This window comes from Callorhinus ursinus, unplaced genomic scaffold (genome assembly GCF_003265705.2).
Source record: "Callorhinus ursinus isolate GAN/ISIS: 27379988/994484 unplaced genomic scaffold, GSC_fseal_2.0 scaffold15, whole genome shotgun sequence".
Lineage (NCBI taxonomy): Eukaryota > Metazoa > Chordata > Mammalia > Carnivora > Otariidae > Callorhinus > Callorhinus ursinus.
Window position 1 is genome coordinate 43,002,324 of NW_027397077.1, and position 16,785 is coordinate 43,019,108.

Genomic DNA, 16,785 nt, shown 5'->3' on the forward strand with positions numbered 1-16,785 from the left:
GGGAGAAGAGAGTCCTGAAATGCTGGACCTCAGACCTTTCACAGCTCTCTCTGGAAGGCATGAGCACTCATGAGCTGCTGCTCCTGGGTGGACTGAATCATCTGAAGCTCCCCTAACAAGCAGTACAACCCAAACAGATGGCCCGCTCCAAACCCAGAGCTCTTGGTTGCTCTGAGGGCACAACGGGCCACAGGAGAGTAAGCATCCCCCACTGTGGCCCTGAGGGAAGGCAAGATGTTTGAGTAGCTCATTAGCAAGTTCTAGCAAAGCTTGTCAGCCTTCTTGATGAGCCACCAACAGAGCAGCAAATCCATCACCCAACAGAAAAGTAAGGAAAGTGTCCCTCCATTCTTCCTTGAGCCCTCCGGACCAATAAACAAAGCCAACATTTGGATGGTGGCTGTGCTACCTTGTCTTCTGTAAGGGAGACACTACAACTGTTGGATGAAGACCACCAGAAAACATGGCATTTTTTTCAACCACAGGAAACAGGAGGTAGTGGAAAGAGTACTGGATTTAGAGTCAGAAAGTCTTGGATTCGAATCTGATTTGGCCACTTATTACCTGTGCAACAGATGATAGTTTATAGCACTTGAAACTAATGTGCCTAACTAATCGTGAATTATAAGCGAAATAACAACTGTAGTCAGAGTCACAGAGCCAGGCATATCTACGGGATGATAAAAACTTTGGTTCTGCTGTCCTTGGTGTAAGAGGCTGCTAATGACTCCAAATCACTATCACTCAGGCTGCTGTCTGCGGCCCTGACCCCAACCCAGGAGCAAGTTAGAGGTAATGCTGATACCACACCCCACAGCTGAAGCTTTTAAGTTTATGGTCCCAGTTTTATTGATGTGGTGTCCTGAACATGAAGTCAAACTCATGCAGAAGAACCATCATATGAGAGAGAAAGGGAGAGACAGAGAGAGACATCCCCACAGTCAAAGGGACCAGATTCTCAACCCATACCTCTGGAATCATTCAAATCCTGGATCCACCAACAAGTGACCTTACCATATCACTGAGTAATAGCTAATATTTACTGATCATTTCCCTATGCGTGATATTAACTCCTTCTGTCTTAACAACGTTATGAGGCAGGAACTACTGTGATTGCCTATGACAGATAAACCAAGATGCAGATCTTGTCCCAGGTCACACAGATAGTAAGGGTTGGAGTACAGACTCAAACCCCAGGCAGCTTGGCTAAAGCCCACATGCTTGGCCCCTGTGCTCTCACAGGCTCTCCCTGGGCTCCACTGCCCTCATCTGCATACATAAAGAGCTACCATAAATGCATCAAGAACAACATGGGGACTGAGCATAACAGCTGGGAGAACAGAGAGAGAAAGAAACAGATGAGAAAAAGCCAGTGTGGCAATATGTAAATGGTAAATCTAGATGGTGGACAAATGAACGTTCACTGTAAAAGCTCTTTCAATTTTTCTATAAGTTTGAATATTTTCATAATGAAATGGGGAAAAGCAGCTTCAGGGATCTGTGTTGGTGTATAATGCTAAGTGATTAAAGCAGACTCATCATTGTGCAAAAAATAAATACACAATTACGGGGATTTAAATGAGACACTTAGGACAAGTCAGTTTATGTAGTGTTCTGCATCAAATGGGTATTTATTAAGTGTATACAAAGCACCTAGCATTGCATTGCTGAAGACAGGTGCTTAATAAATGATAATTCTTTGATCATTGTGAAGCTCAAAACCACCAATTTGCATGGAATCATAAAACTCCTGGTCATCAACACACATTTATTAAGCTCCTAGCACATAATCAACATATACTGAGGGGCCATGGGATACTCAGAAGTAAAGATTAGAGTAAGTAAAGAGTAGAGTAAGTAAAGAACTAGAGTTCTAACTGAGGACATTAAACAGTCTATTTGAAAAGTAAATGTTAGACGAGATCTTTGGTCCATTTTTTCTTTTTCACAAAGGGTCAAATCGGGGGGGAAAAAAAGAATGGTCTGGGGATACGCTTTAAACTAAAAGATGATGAAACTTTCTGTATACCATGGGGAAAATGTACATAAGTAACAATGTATACAATTTTATTTCACAAGACAGAAAATTGTTAGTAAGATTACTGCAGCTCCTAAAATGTTATTATCTGGGTATATAAATCTCAAAGGCAGTAACCACATAGAAGAAACTTTACAATCATCCATTAGACCCTGAGCTGCTACTCTGATTCAGAGGTCTCTAAGGGCTCTCTGAATTCTATTTTATACTCTATGTGTTTCTTGAAGGGAGGTACTTTTAAGTGGAAAAAGGGCTTGGATTTAAATAACAGTGAATCACACCGGAGAGAGAGTTATTCCCTTTTCAGTCCTTTTGAATCCTTCTGATTATGCCAACAAGAAAGTCTCTGTGTGGTGCCAGGACGTCTTTAACACCTCTCCCTGTTTAACAAAGGGGCCAGGCTTCCAGCTCCAGCCTTGGCAAGTAATAACCTCAAGCTAGAATTTACCCGTTATTTTCCTTTCCTTTGTATCATATTCGTATAACTGCCTTCTATTTATGGCAACCAATAGTGTTTTTCCATTTCCCAACACTGACACAAAATTTCCTTTCTAAATATTTTTGAAGTAAAAAAGAGAGACTGATTGAAAGAAAAATAAGTAAGTGATAGTATAGGCAATAGAACAGAAATGATAAAAGTGGTACAGGAGAGGCAAATGGTTGAGAAATACAGATCTGCTCCAATCTTACCATTTTACAGATGAGCAAACTGTGGCCTAGCCTTTTCCAAGATCCCGCAGCAGGTCAGTGACTGAGTGGGCTTTGAACCCACATCTCCTGATACACCGTCCTGCACCCTCTCAGGGCTGTTGATATTTATTCCCTGATCCCCACACTGAAGCAAGGTGCGGGACAGGACAAGGAGCGGAAGGAGGAGGAATGGCCCTCTTGCCCCATCCTGTGCCGCTCAGCCCGAAGCAACCCTGGGCACCCCTAGGCACATGTCTCAGATCAGCAGCACTCCAGCCGCTAGGTTCTCAAAGCCCCTGTCCAGGTGGGGAAGCCACTAGGACCCCACCCCCACAGCAGTCCCTCATGCCTCTCAACTTGATGTGTCTGAAACCTCCCTTGCCCAGACCTGTTTCAGCCCAAGGCGAGGATTTCTCCCCCTCCCTTTGCTTCCATCTGTTTCATGCCGGAAAACGGAAGAAAGCTTTGCTCACTGATTGATGTTCAGGAGGATGTGGTTCCTGCATGGGAGATTTATCTGGTCAGTCTGGCCTTCCGTGAAGGAACATCAGAGTAGAGCAACAGTGCTCTGAGTCTGACAGTCCAAGATACTCAACCATGGCCCCAGGCTGTAGCATCAAATGTGAGAAAATGCAGGGAAAGCACCCAGCACAACGCCCGGCATACAGGAAGCAGTCAAGGTATGGTAGCATTGACATTTTCTTGGGTATTTTCCCCTTATTATCAGGTTAATTTGGATGAAGGGACCTTTTTGGGGTTTTGGGCAAAGTACAGATCAAGGCAACAGGGACTTGGCAAATGGCCAAGCAACCCGTGCACTGTACAACCCCGGGGCAGGGGGTGGAGGTAGGGGGGTTGAATGTGAATGTGGCCCTGAAGTGGTGCAGTGCACAGCCTGCACAATCAGATCTGGCACCCCTCAGTGTAATTCACTAAGGATGCCTGAACCAGATGTCAGGAAATCTTGAGCCCTGGCACTGATTTCTCCACTAAATTGCTGAGCCACCTTAGGTAAATCCCTTTCCCTCTCTGTGCCTCAGTTTACTCCTCTGTAAGAGGACCAAATGTCTGAAGTTCCCTTCCAGCTATAAAATTCAGTGATTCTACAGAAGCCGATTTCGATTGCTGAAGGGCTGTCATACAAAAGAGGAAATGAGTTCCCTTGCCTGGCTTGAGAGGGGGAGAGCCAGCATGAGTGGGGTAGGGATATTAGGAGACAGCTTTTGCCTCAGTCAGAAAGGAAAATTTAATCAGGATACCTAGCAACAGATGAGGCAGCTCTGGGAGATGGTGAGTTCCCTGTGGCTTGAGGAATTCAAGCACAGACTGGGTTAGAGAAAGGCCTGTTAGAGTGGAAGCCTTGATCATCTGCCCTTTGAGATCCTTTCTAGGTGATTCTGGTTTCAGAGCTTGGTTCTATTTTCATTAACGCTAGGAGGCACTCAGCTAGGTCTGGATCCTGTCAAACCCTGCTGGTAACTATTAATGCAATGAACTGGTCGGCTGTGTAGCTCTCACCCTTGTAGAGTTTGCACACGTCCACACTCTCCAAATTAAACTCAGTCCCTCCAACAGTGTTAGTGTTTACCCTTGCCCCAGCAAACAAACCCTTTCATTCTGGAAAGAACTAATTAACGGCCTTACCCAGACTTGGGGGAGGGAGAAGATGGAGCCAGGGTGGGAAACCATGTAAAAAACTCAGGAGAATAAACCACATAAACACTTCTAGCATCTACACTCCAGCGACAGCTCATGCTAATTGCAAATCATCTTATCTATTCATTACTGCAGGTGCCCTGGGAACTCCCAGCAGTAGCAGCTGTGTGGGACTGGGTGATGTCACTGCACACAAGGGGTCAGAATCAGGATATCCTTTAAAATCACTGCCATTTTCACTTGTATTAATTCCAATCAGGTGCTCCCAAAGAGAGTAAATGGTTGAGGCTGAATTGCATTGCCTTTAAGCTGCATCCACAAGGTACAAGGAACAGCAAGATTTGGCAGTTATCCACTTGGGATGATCAATAAGGGTATTCAGTCAGTCTTGGGAAGGTGGGGTCAGAAAATCCCCACTGTTGTCAATAATTTCAGTGTTTCACTCTTATTTCCAAGGTGAATGAGTCAAAAAAAAAAAAATCATCCTGGATGTACCTCTTAAAGGCTTCTATTCAGAAATTTAGCTCACGGCACCCTTCGCTCTTTAAACAATTTAAATAGATTATCTTTTCTAGTTCCCTTGAATAGAGTGTATATTTACATAGTAAAAGGGTATCAATCTCAATTTAGGGTATTTTCCTGATGGTGAATTTAGTTTGGCAGGATACCAGGACCTTCTCTCTTGGTGACTTTCCTGGAGGGGGACTAGCAGACCCGTCCTCCTAGATGAGAAATGTCTCTCAAATAATGGAAATACAAATGCTCACATTTACACTGTATTTGGCGTTTTAGACAATACTTTCACACAGATGATCATCTCTGATCTCTTCAAACACTCTGCCGTGAGGCAGCAGAAATCCCATTTCATAGATGTAGTAACTGGGCTCAGAGAGTAAAGCCACACACCCCAAGTCACACAGTTAGAAATAAACAGAGCCTGAGGCTAAAAAGCAAGTCCATTCTGTCCCCTACACCTAAGCTTACCTCTCAGACGGGGTCACTCTTGCCCAACAACAAAGAAAATATAATTTCACAGTACCTTTCTGCTTCTTGGTCTGTGCTCTGTTGTTTGCTTTCAAAGGCGTTGAAGCTGCTCATGTCCACGTAGCCGTCATTTTCATTTGCCGTGGACAGGGCTCTGCTCTGATCTTCAAACAGTTTTGTAAATGTCCCAGCCCTCGTGGGCCTCCGGGGTGGAATCTGAATATTTTCATAGTCTGAGTTCATGGCTGGGATGTTCTCATAGTCTGAAGTGTCGGCGTTGGGGAATGAGATGGACCTCGGCTTGGTCAGGGGCAAGGGCAGAAAGGGGGGCCGGGAGCGGTCTTCGAAGGACTCTACTCTGGACACCGTCCTGCTGAAGGGGACACCTTTCCTCTTGCCATCCCTGTAGAAGATGAGGGAGGAAGGGGAATCGGAAGCCCGGAGCTTGCCAGTCCTAGCCTTAAGCTGTGGGGAGTTGCTGAGGCTCCTGCGGTCAATTTCCAGAAGCCTGGCAGGCCCATGGTAGCTGGATTCTGAGGACGACCTGGAAGAAGACACGTTGACATCCACGTGTACTTTGTTCTCCGACTTCTTTTTAAAAGTCAGCGCCAGGAACCTCTTGAAGGATGACTTCTTCTTCTTGGTGTACTTGTCTGGGGGCTCACTCTCGATCAGCAGGGAGGGAGAGCTCTTTGTGATGGGCTTTTTGGTGATGCAGGCCAGGTCGAAAGGGGGCGGGATGTCGACCACAGAAGAGGGTGTTGAGGTGCCGCTGGACGGAAGGTGGTTCCTCTGGGAGAAACTCCCAGAGGAGCCAATCATACAGGGCAGAGAAAGGTTGTCATCTTTCCTTTTGATCCTATGGTCATCCAAGCCCGATGCCTCCGACTCCCGGTACAAGGAGACTGGAATCTCTCGGCCTTCCACAGAGAATGATCGGGGGTATAGAGTGAAGGCTCTGGGCTTTGCTGGCAAGGCCCTGCTGGCTTCCAGCGGTTTCCCCTCCAATGAAAGAACCGTCTTTCTCGCCTCCTTGGTGGCACCTCTAATGCCAATGGCTGATGAGCCAGCTTCTGGTCCGGTTTCTTCTGGGACAGTTTCTGGGACATAGCCAGCCAACTTCCCGGAGTGGGGCCTGGCCCTAGTGATGATGTTCTTCCTGTCGATGGAGACCAGGCCACCCTCAGCATCAGAGTTCATTTCTTCATTCGTGCCATAACCACTCAGCATGTCAGATGCAGCCTGTGTCTCAGGCCTCTCTCCTTCCCCAGGGTCAGCCCCTTGCTCCAGGTCAACACCCATCTCATAGGGGTTGGTGAGCCCATCGTCTATGGCATCCTCATCCTCTGGCATGACCACCACGTCAGGGACAGAGGGGCCCTCCCCAGGGCCACATGAAGTTCCAACAACGGGATCCTGCTCGGCACGTTCTCCAGACTGTGGTTCCTGCTGTGACTCTAAATCTTTTGCTGACTTGGAAAAAGAGTAGCTCTCGCTACAGAAAGAGGTGCTTTCAGTCGGAAAGAACTCGTAGGGACTTCCTGAGAGTGAAGTCACAAATTCATCCATGCCATCATTCTCGAAAGGAATGATTTGGCAGCTCTCCTCGGCAGGTTCTTCCTGTACCAGGTCTTCACCTTCTCGAGGGTCCTCTCGCACCTCCTCGGTGACTGCTGCCATTTCTTCTGGGTCCGTTTTCTCATTTTGGTCAGGTGGTTCATCCTGGTCATCCTGGTCACCACTGGCTGTGGCATCTTCACCCCCCTCCTCTGGGACTTCAGGGCTGTCTGTGGCCATCTCTGCCTCCTGAACACCCATGGCCAAGCCCTCATTCTCTGTGGGTTCCTTGCTGTCATCTTCAGCATCCCCCTCAGGGGGCCTGTCAGAATCCACATGTTCATCTGGAGTCCCTGGTTCTGTGTTGGTGAAGCCTTCCTCACCACCCTTTCCTGCCTCCCTGGGTGTCCCAGGCTCATCACTGGGAGTTGCTGGACCCTCTAAATCAACGTGACTTAGAATGATATCAGTCGGAAGGACCGCTTCTCCATCCCAAGGGCCCCTGTCCTCCAGGTTGTACACGTTGTGTTCTTCCACTAGCTTCTCTTCCTCCTCACTTGTAAATGTCTGCTCCTCTGCCCCCGGGTCACGGGCACTGTCCTCCACCCCCACCTTCTCAGGGGTGGGGGCTATGCCTCCAACAACCTCTTCACCCAGCACCACTTCAGCTGGGGCTGCCAAGTCCGCAGCAGCTCCCATCCCCTCCAGGTCGCTCTCCCCGCCTCCCTCCTGGCTCTCCTCCTCCCCAGCGGCATCTGGAGGCACCATTACTGCATTCTCCGCAGAGTTGCTACCCCTGGGTTCGTCCTCTTTTGGCGGAGCCTTGGGGACCACGATGTACTCCTCATCAGCCTCAGACTCAGAGCACTCCAAGTTGGACCGGTGCTCTCCGTAAAGCCCCCTGTCAACGCAGAGCACTTTCCCGTTGCTGCATTTGTTCAAGCTGTTGATCATGTACACGCTGGCTCTCCACTCACTGGGGGTCGCCAGCCTGGGCTTAGGGGCAATGGGGGGTTTCGGCCCCCTAGACATGGAGTTGGGACTGTGAAGACTATCAGGCCGGGGTGATGAAGGGAATTTGGGTGCTGTCACAGGTGTGAGGGGACTGGCAGTCTTTGGCTTGGGAGCAACTGGTGGTTTTGGTGAATCTAAAGGATGAAAATAGAGAAAACAAGGACACAAAAAGTATAGTTACCCTTATTTCCATTCAGAGTCTACCACTTAGCATTTTCAAGAAAACATTGAAGATAGGTTCCCAACCTATGTGAGCCCAATCTACTACGTTCTGTCTTCGGTTTATGTCCTCCACCACCATCTTTAAAATCCCTTCACCTCTACTGATAATTCATTCTGTAAACAAAGTGAATAGATCTTCCTTTTGTACACAGTCCAGCTAGCAAAACTCAACTCAATGACATACTCCTCAAACAAAGGTGTGCGGATCATTGTAATCATTGATCCAACAATCATGCATTAAATGCTTTCTAGGTGCCAGGTAGCCATGAGACAATGTTGAACTTGACAGTCACCATCCCTGCCACCCTCATGGAGCTTACATTCATTCTACAGTTAGTTCATTGGATACCTACTATCTATATGCATAGCACCGTAGACAGGAAGGTCTTCTAGGGTCAAGAGAGAAGGATACCTCTCTTGAGCACTTGCAGTTGAGTCAGGGAGGCAAGACTAACAGAACAATTGGAGGACAGAGCCACAGACCCTTGGAATGTTATGATTAAATAGCCATTATCTCACTCCTTCAGGGACAATACACCAAAGGTCTGTGACAATGATGCATGACTCTTCTAAGGGTCACCTCTGAATTCTACATGCTTTAAGACTGGTGCCTAGCTAACTGCCCTGCATCCAAATTTCAGGGTATCTGGATTTCATGGGAGAAACCGTATGGTATTTTCTGACATGGATATTTGCAAAAAGTCTCCTGCCTTATGGATGTGCAGGATCTATCTGACATGTCAGAATAAAGGATGTGATACAAATGCACGTGCAACAGGAGTCAGAGAAGCAAGAGTTACCATGACTAGGAAGACCTCCTGGAGAAGGTGAAATTTCAGCTGTATTTTGCAGAGTGGGAGGGATCTGGACAAGTGCAAGGGTCAAGGGAGTAGCTGCCCACTTCCAAGTTCATCTGCCCTGCAACAAGCATGCCTCCATGCCCCCAAGCCCCTGGCCACACTGTGGGCAGAGTGAGGAATGAAGCTTTCCAGGAAGGCATCTCCATCCTGACATCTCCACTTCAAATGCACTTCTTGGCTTCCCACTGCTCATAGATGACAACATACAAGTCTCCCCTTGAGCCAGCCCCTCCTCCCAGTGCCATCCCCACTAAGGCCTGGGTTTGACACAGAGCAGCTTCAAAATGCCAGCCTGGCTCATGACAGAAGGGAGATGGAGCAAAAGTCCTAGAAGTCCGTCAGCAAACTTCACCTCCCTATGCATTGGACTCCCAGGTAAACCCTTGCAGCACCTAATCCCAGTCATCTGTAGCTCAAGGCTCTCTGGCAGAGGCAGAGTGTGAGCCATGTTTATACCACATATGTAATTTTAAATTTTCTCATAGCCACATTAAAAAAGTAAAAAAGAAACAGGTGAAATTAATTTTAACAATACTTCTTTTTTAATTCAATATATCCAAAATACCATCATTTTGGGTATCATCATGTAATCAATGAATCATGTCTGGATCAACATGTCATCAATATACAAAATTTATTAAGGAAATATTTGACATACTTTTTTTGTACTAAGTTCTTGAAATCTAATGTGTATTTTACACTTTTCAGCACACCACAATTCAGATTAGCCACATTTCAGCTACTCAATGGCCACATGTGGGTGGTGGCTAAGGTGCTGGCCAGCACAGTGCTAAGTGGTTTTAACCCATCTCTGTGGGACTGTTCCATTGGCACCTCAATTTCAATAAATCTGAAGCCAAAGTAAGTATCTCCCCTAAACTGGCAGAACTATGTAAAAATTAGCTGAGGATGCCCCAAAGGAAATTAAAAAGGCCTGGAATAGCAAGAATATAGGTGCCCATATACTCTGTTCCTGAAAGGGCCCGATTTTAGAGCCTCTTTAGTTACACTTTGCAAATAAATCTAATGAACTTAGTGGTCTGGTTTTCCAGTGTACAGCTAATTAGGAGGGGTAGGGATTGGCAGTTGGAACAGGAATACCGCCAAGTGTAAAATGTGATAGCGGCCAGTAAGAAAGGGAGAGAAGAGACACAGCTGTCAAGACTCTAAAGCACCCACTGCACCAACCTCCTAACCCACACCTATATTCATCCACAAAAACCCACCCAACTATGTGGAGTTTAAACAGCTAACCATTAGCTAGTCTGTCATTGTAGAGTAACAGAGTGAGCCTTTGGAGCCTGGCTGATCTGGGTTCAAATCCTGACTTTGCCACTTATAAGCAATGAAACCGAGCCTCAGTTTCTTCATCTGTAAAATGGGCACACTGGGAACACCTACTCTCAAGAGGTTATGAAGATTAAAAGATAGATATTAAAAGTGCCCAGCAGTAGGTCTTCAAGTAGAAGTACTCAATAATGAGAAGCTATTATTATTCTAATAATGTCAGTCTTTGCCTATCCCACATCTTCCCCTGGTATAAGTCTTGCTTTACACTGATATATAATATTAGGTTCAAGCTCCCAACATCAGGTGTCAGGCACTGGCATGAAATTATTCTTTGAGGGTGGGGACTCTCATTTCTCATCCTTAGCAGGTGGTATTTCACAGGAGTGCCATGAGACCTGAGAAAGGGACAGGTGGGCCATGAAAAACGACCATTGCCTTGGCTGCATCACCCCCACCCCCACTCCATCCTTCATCCAATCAAGCTATTGATCTGTGGGCGCTCTCTCCTCAAGAAAGGTTACAGTGGGCGTCTGAGGCGTGATCCTGCAAGAAAATGCCTTCCCCACAGGATCCCCTAGGAATGACAAGTATCTAGTGTCCATGTCCTGCTTCCAGCTCTGAGATTCAGGGTGTTTCACCTGCATCCTCTCTGAGATCAAAGGATGCCAGAATCAGAAAGGCTTTGTCTGACGCCTCAGGAAAAGATGAGGAAACTGAGGCACATAGAGGCGAGGCATACAGTTTTCAGCAAGCCTGGAGCAAGGCCCACGTAGAATGTGGGTTTCTTGCTTCCTGCTCTAGTCACTTGAACCTCTGCCTTCGCCCTTTTGCCCTTGAGCTTTCTTCTACAGTGGAGACTCAGGGCTCCCAGTTTCTAGTGAGGCAGAAAAGGGTAAAATTCAAGGAAACTGAGACCAGAGAGACCAGAGACAGCTAGCCAAGTGTGAAATTTACATAAGGCTGAGTCCAGGGTTCAGAAGTACTAACCGACCCTAAGGTGAATGACTGGCTTTCATTTGCTCCCATCTAATTCCCATTAATCCGATTCCTTCAAACAGACATTTATTGAGCACCTACTATGTGCAGGGCACTCACCTAGAATCTTTGGACAAATCAATAAACAAAAACAAATACCTTGGCCCTGGCGAACCTTATATTCTGGTAGAGGAAGATAAGCAATAAAAAGGAGAAGCATATTATTGTACATTAGATGATCATAAAGTCTATGGAAAAAGATTAGGAGTTCGGTTTTTTTGTTTGTTTTTTTCAGTTTTAAATCGGGATAGGCCTCACTGAGAGGACATTAGAGCAAAGACTAGAAAGATGTGAGGGAAGCCAGGACTCAGGTGGTGTGTTCAGGGAGGGCCAGAGTGGCTAGAAGGGAGGGATGAGCGAGCAACAGGGAGAAGCAGGAAATGAGGTCAGGGAGGTCACAGGGAGAGTGTAGATCATACAGGGCCCCCCAAACAGAAGAAGGACACGCATACTCTGGTGAATGTGCTGAAATAGGTAGAAGTGGTGTGGATGGATGCAGGGACACCCATGAGGAGGCTCTTGCAATAATCCAGGCAAGAGATGAGACAATGGAGGCTTGGACCAGGTTGGCAGTAGTGGAAGTGGTAAAGAAGAGTCAGATTCCAAATATGAAGGCAGAGCTGGCAGGATTTGCTGACATTTTGAACATGGGGTGTAAAAGGAGCGAAGTCAAGGACAACACCAAGGTTTTGAGTCAGAGGAACTGGGAAAGAGAATTCAGTTGGTGCTGGGGAGGGAAAGCCAGAATTTCAGTTTGCACGTGTTAAACCTGAGACCTGTACCACACGCCCAGGTGGAGACAGATATCAAGTGGGCTCCCAGATATACCAGTCTGGGTTCAGAGGAGAGGTCTGGCTGGAGGCAACCATCACAGAGATAGAATTTAAGGCCTGCGCCTGGTGAGATCACCAAGTGAATGAGTGTGAACAAAGAAAAGAGCAGGGCCCAGGAGGGAGCCCCAGTGGCCCTGAGGTTATGAGAAGGAGTCAGGGAAAGACACACTGGGGAGGAATGGAAGAAAATGAAGGTTGTGTGAGAGCTTCAGCTCTGCTCCCTCCCTCCTCCCTCACAAAAAGGAGCCCCACAGAGCCCCTATCCTCAGTACAAGTTTATCTGGGTCCCAGACCAATTCTGCCTAGAGAAGACCCATGGGAAGAGATAGCATTGGGGGGCATGTGGAAGGACGAGGAGGATTTTCCTGATCAAAAAAGAGGCTGGGTATGCCATATAGAGGGAATAGAATGTGTAGAGGCCCAAAGGCACTTTGGGAGTATGGTAAAGAGTTCAGTATGGCGGGGATGGGGGATTACAGGATAAATCTGGGCTGGGGTTTCCTCCTCCGGGTTAAGCTCAACTTTCTGACTATCCAGAACCCAGCATGGGTGGAGCTGGTGGACCCTCTGCTATCTCATGAATTCCTCTGGCTGTGGTGTGAACCTTCCTTCTCCCAGTATCACAGAGCCCGGGGCGGGGGGGGGGGGGCTCATACCTCTCTGCCCAGGACCTCTTGGCAATTTGCTATGCGTAAGGATAACTCAAATACAGAATACCCTTTGAGCCAAGATGCCAAGAGTTAACTGACAGTGGGGGAACCACAATGACAGGAGGAAGAGATTTTTAACAGCTTCTGGTGATAGAAATCATTCCCAGCCAGGCCCCATTACTAGTTTATATTTTCTCTATTTCAATTAAGTATCTGTCACTCACACCCACACATGCTGCTGTTTCCTTGTCAGTTATGTAGAGGTTAAATGAGAAGGGGCATTGGGAGGAGCACTGGACTAGGAGTCAGGAGCTCTGATCACTCCTGGCTCTGCCATTAATTGGACGTGTGACCTTGGGCAAGTCCCTTCCCCTCACTGAGCCTCAGTTTCCCCATCTGTAGAGCAGGGGTGCTGCACCAACCAGTCAGTAAGTGCCTTCTGCTCCAGCCGACTATAGCATATTTAAACTGATGGCTCTTCTCGTGTCCCCTGATATCCCCTTGTTCAGTACCTGAGTCTGTTTAAACTGTAGTTCACTATATTCCCCCTGGAACTCTCATAGCCATATGTTCCAAGAGTAATTATCTTCCAATTTCACCTTCCAATTGCATCTTAATTTAACTTTCATTCCTGGGTGCCTGCTGGAATGTCCAAGCCAAGCCTGATGATTTCTAATTAGGCTGTTGTTAAGCTAGTCCAGTGATCCACGACAGGGCACATACCAGGAAGACTGCAGGGACAAAGCGGGAAAAGCATGGGGCCCCAGGCTCAGACAGACTTGGGCTCCAATCCCAGCCCTGGCACACATCATCTGTGTCATCCTGAGCATGACACTTTGCCTCTCTGACCCTGTTTCTTTCTTGATAAAATGAAATAAATACCTCCTTTTTCTCTAAGGATGTTGAGAAGTTCAAAGGAAATAACAGACATAAGACACCTAACAGTCAGTTGGCTATAATTTCTTGGGCACTTACTATGTGTTTAGCACTGGATAAAAAAGCAGGCTCTCAAGCTGGACAGTGTGTGTTTCAATCCCATCTTGGCTCAGTGACCGTAAGATCCCTGCAGCTCAGTTTTCCCATAGGGATAGCAAGAGTACTTACCTCATAAGTTTACTGTGAAAACTGAGTTGATTGAAGTAAAACACTTAAAAGCAGCACCTAGTTCGCAGTAAGTGACCAATAAATATTAGCCAGTATTCACTGGTAGCTTATGACAGACACTATTCCAGACACCTTATAAGGTTTATTTAATCATGAGAACTCAATGACAAAGATCATACAATCCCCATTTTTCAGATGAAGAAACTGAGGCACAGAAGTGAAGTAACCTCCTCGAGGTCACATAACTAAGTACATAGTGGTTCTGAAATTCAGTCCCATGGAGTCTGTGAACCACTATGTTACATGATCAGGAAATTCAGAGCATGGCACGCAGAGATCATTATGTGAGCTTCCCATCATTGCCAGCACAATGAAAAAGTAACCAGGTTTGTGCTGGAGGCAAGTTACAGGAAGGCTAAACCCAAGAGTAGCAACTGCTAAGATTTCCTGGGACCAAACCTGCCTCTCAGTTTATTCCGGCTCATTCCATCCCCCCAGATTCTCAGAAAAGGGAGGGCTTGCCCAAGCCTCAAGCAGGGAAACGTGGGAAAACTGGAACCGCTCTCACCATTGTTTTAAGTGAGTTTTATTAGGAGTGTAGAAAAAGCTAGCCCGGCTCTGTTCAGGCTGTGCCAGAAACAGGCAGGAGGCGACCTCTTCCTCCAAGGAATGGCTGGCTGGGCACTGGGACCCTGCTCCAGCCTCTCCCAAAGTGGCACCCCTGCTGTGACCCACACTCCCTCACCGTCCAGGCGTCCACATGCCCAGCAACAACAGGGCCTGGACACAGGAAGGCTGCTTCCACACTCCCAAGTCCCCGAGTGTCGCCTTTGTCAATCAGTCCAGCCAAATATCTCCCGTCTGCATTTCACTCCTAAGACAATGACTTTTTTCATTAAAAAGACTTAAAAAAGAAAAAAACCCACAACACACACACACACACACACACACACACACACACACACACAAGGCAGCAGGATATGGTTCTAAGACAGCCAAAATGGTGGCTTCCTGTTTCTTTAGGGATGTGTGTTTTGGAGTATGGCTTCGGACAAGGGTGTTGGTCCAGGAGGGGGCTGCCTTCTGCTCAATTTTAAAAGAAAAAGAAAAAAAGAGTGACTATCGCTCCTTGGCAGGGAAATTAAGTTAGCTGAGCCCCTTGCTTTGCAAACTCGCCTCTTCGAGGGAACTTTCTGCCCTTGCGGTGGATGGAGTCAGGAATCCTGAGAACGATTCCAGGCATCGCCCATCTGAGTCTCAGTTACTAAATCTGTTAAATGGCACTCCTCTGAAGGGACTGCTAGTATTCGCTATCAAACGCATTCTGGATTTCCCGGAATCCCTGAACTGGCAGAGTCAGATTCATGAGGACTCGAGGGATGGGAGGGAACGTCTGGAGTGCGGCTCAGCCTCGGCGAGGAGTGTCCCCCTTGGCGTTTCGTCCCCTGGGGGAGGCACAAAGAGGGCCCCCGGCCAGGGCCCTGCGAGGGAGGGGTGCGCTGCGGGGGGGGGGGGGATAATTTAGGGCTTTTTTTTTTAAAAGATTTTATTTATTTGACAGAGAGACACAGCGAGAGAGGGAACACAAGCAGGCGGCAGTGGGAGAGGGAGAAGCAGACTCCCCGCCGAGCAGGGAGCCCGATGCGGGGCTCCATCCCAGGACCCCGGGATCATGACCCTAGCCGAAGGCAGACGCTTAACGACTGAGCCACCCAGGCGCCCCAATTTAGGGCTTTCTAGTCTCCTCCAGGGAGTGAGCTCCAAAGTCTCGGGGTCTAGGAGAGAGGAGGGAGCAGGAATCGTCTTAAGAGTGCGCCGCCGGGTACGGAGGGGCCAGTAATAGACCCCGGGGTGGGGAAGAGTTCCGGAAGGACCCCGGGGCCCAGGAGGGCCCTCTGAGGGGCCAACGAGGGCCTGGCGGGAACCCCGAGGAGCCGGAGTGAGGATTCAGGGGCGCGACCAAGTTGCCTTCGCGAAAGGAGCATTTCTCTGTTGCCGAGCGGTGCCCCACACTGGGGTCGCGGTGGGAGCGGCGGAGGGCGTACGCGGCCAGGGTGCGGCCTCGCGGAGACTGAGGGGGCGTCCCCCAGGCGGGGCGTCTCGGACAAGGGGCCCCCCGATGAGACTCAACCTCCTCGGCCGGGGGGCTCCGGACCCGCCCATATCTCGGCCGCAGCCGAGCAGAGTGGGAAGGTCGGGGCATTTTTCGGCGGCTCGCTCCAGGGGCCCCGTGGGCTCCAACTTGGGAGCGCCTGGCGCCGTCCCCTCGCGCGCGTCCCGCGGCGCCAGAGGTCGAGCGGAGCCTCCTACCTGCTCTGTTCATTTTCCAGCACGCCCAGCCCGGGGCCGCCCGTCGGTCAGTCAGTCGGTCCGTCCCAGCGCGAGTCCGCGCGCCGCCTTACTCCATGGCCGCCCCGCGGGGCCAGCACTCCCTGGCGCCCGCCCCGCCCCCCCGGCGCGCGCCGGACTCCGCGCGGCGCGCAGGGCAACTGGGGGCGCGGGGCGCGAGCCTCCGGGCTGGGCTGGGCGGGGCGGGGCGGGGAGGGGGCGCGAGCGCGGGGCGCTCGGGGCGGCGGCCGGGGCAGCGCGCTGCGTCGCCTTCGCTCGCGATTCCGCGCGCAGCGTGGGGCAAGTGGGGACGCGGGCCGCGAGCCTCCGGGGACGGGGTCGCGCTGGCCGGGGGCGGGAGAGGGGATGGGGCGCGAGTGCACCGCGCGTGGGGCGGCGGCCGGGGCAGCGCGCAGCGTCGCGTCCGCTCCGAGTCCCCGCTCCGTACCGGGCGCGCAGCGCTCAGGGCGCCGCGCCTCTGCCGCCGCTGCGCCTCCGCCCCCTCCTAGACGTTTCCTCCCGCT

At 49.3% G+C, this 16,785-nt stretch overlaps 1 protein-coding gene across 3 annotated transcripts in view; it reads right to left on the reverse strand.

Moving 5' to 3' along the window:
* FGD5 (FYVE, RhoGEF and PH domain containing 5) overlaps positions 1–16,387 on the reverse strand; it is a 118,385-nt gene extending 101,998 nt beyond the window's left edge. For all 3 annotated transcript variants that reach the window (XM_073901695.1, XM_073901694.1, XM_025885376.2), the window contains exons 1-2: positions 16,244–16,387; positions 5,424–8,073 (exon numbers count right to left, since the gene is read on the reverse strand). In XM_073901695.1, coding sequence (XP_073757796.1) covers positions 5,424–8,073; positions 16,244–16,256 — 2,663 coding nt within the window. In that variant the 5' untranslated portion in view covers positions 16,257–16,387. The remainder of the gene's footprint in view (positions 1–5,423; positions 8,074–16,243) is intronic.
* Positions 16,388–16,785: the final 398 nt, after the last annotated feature.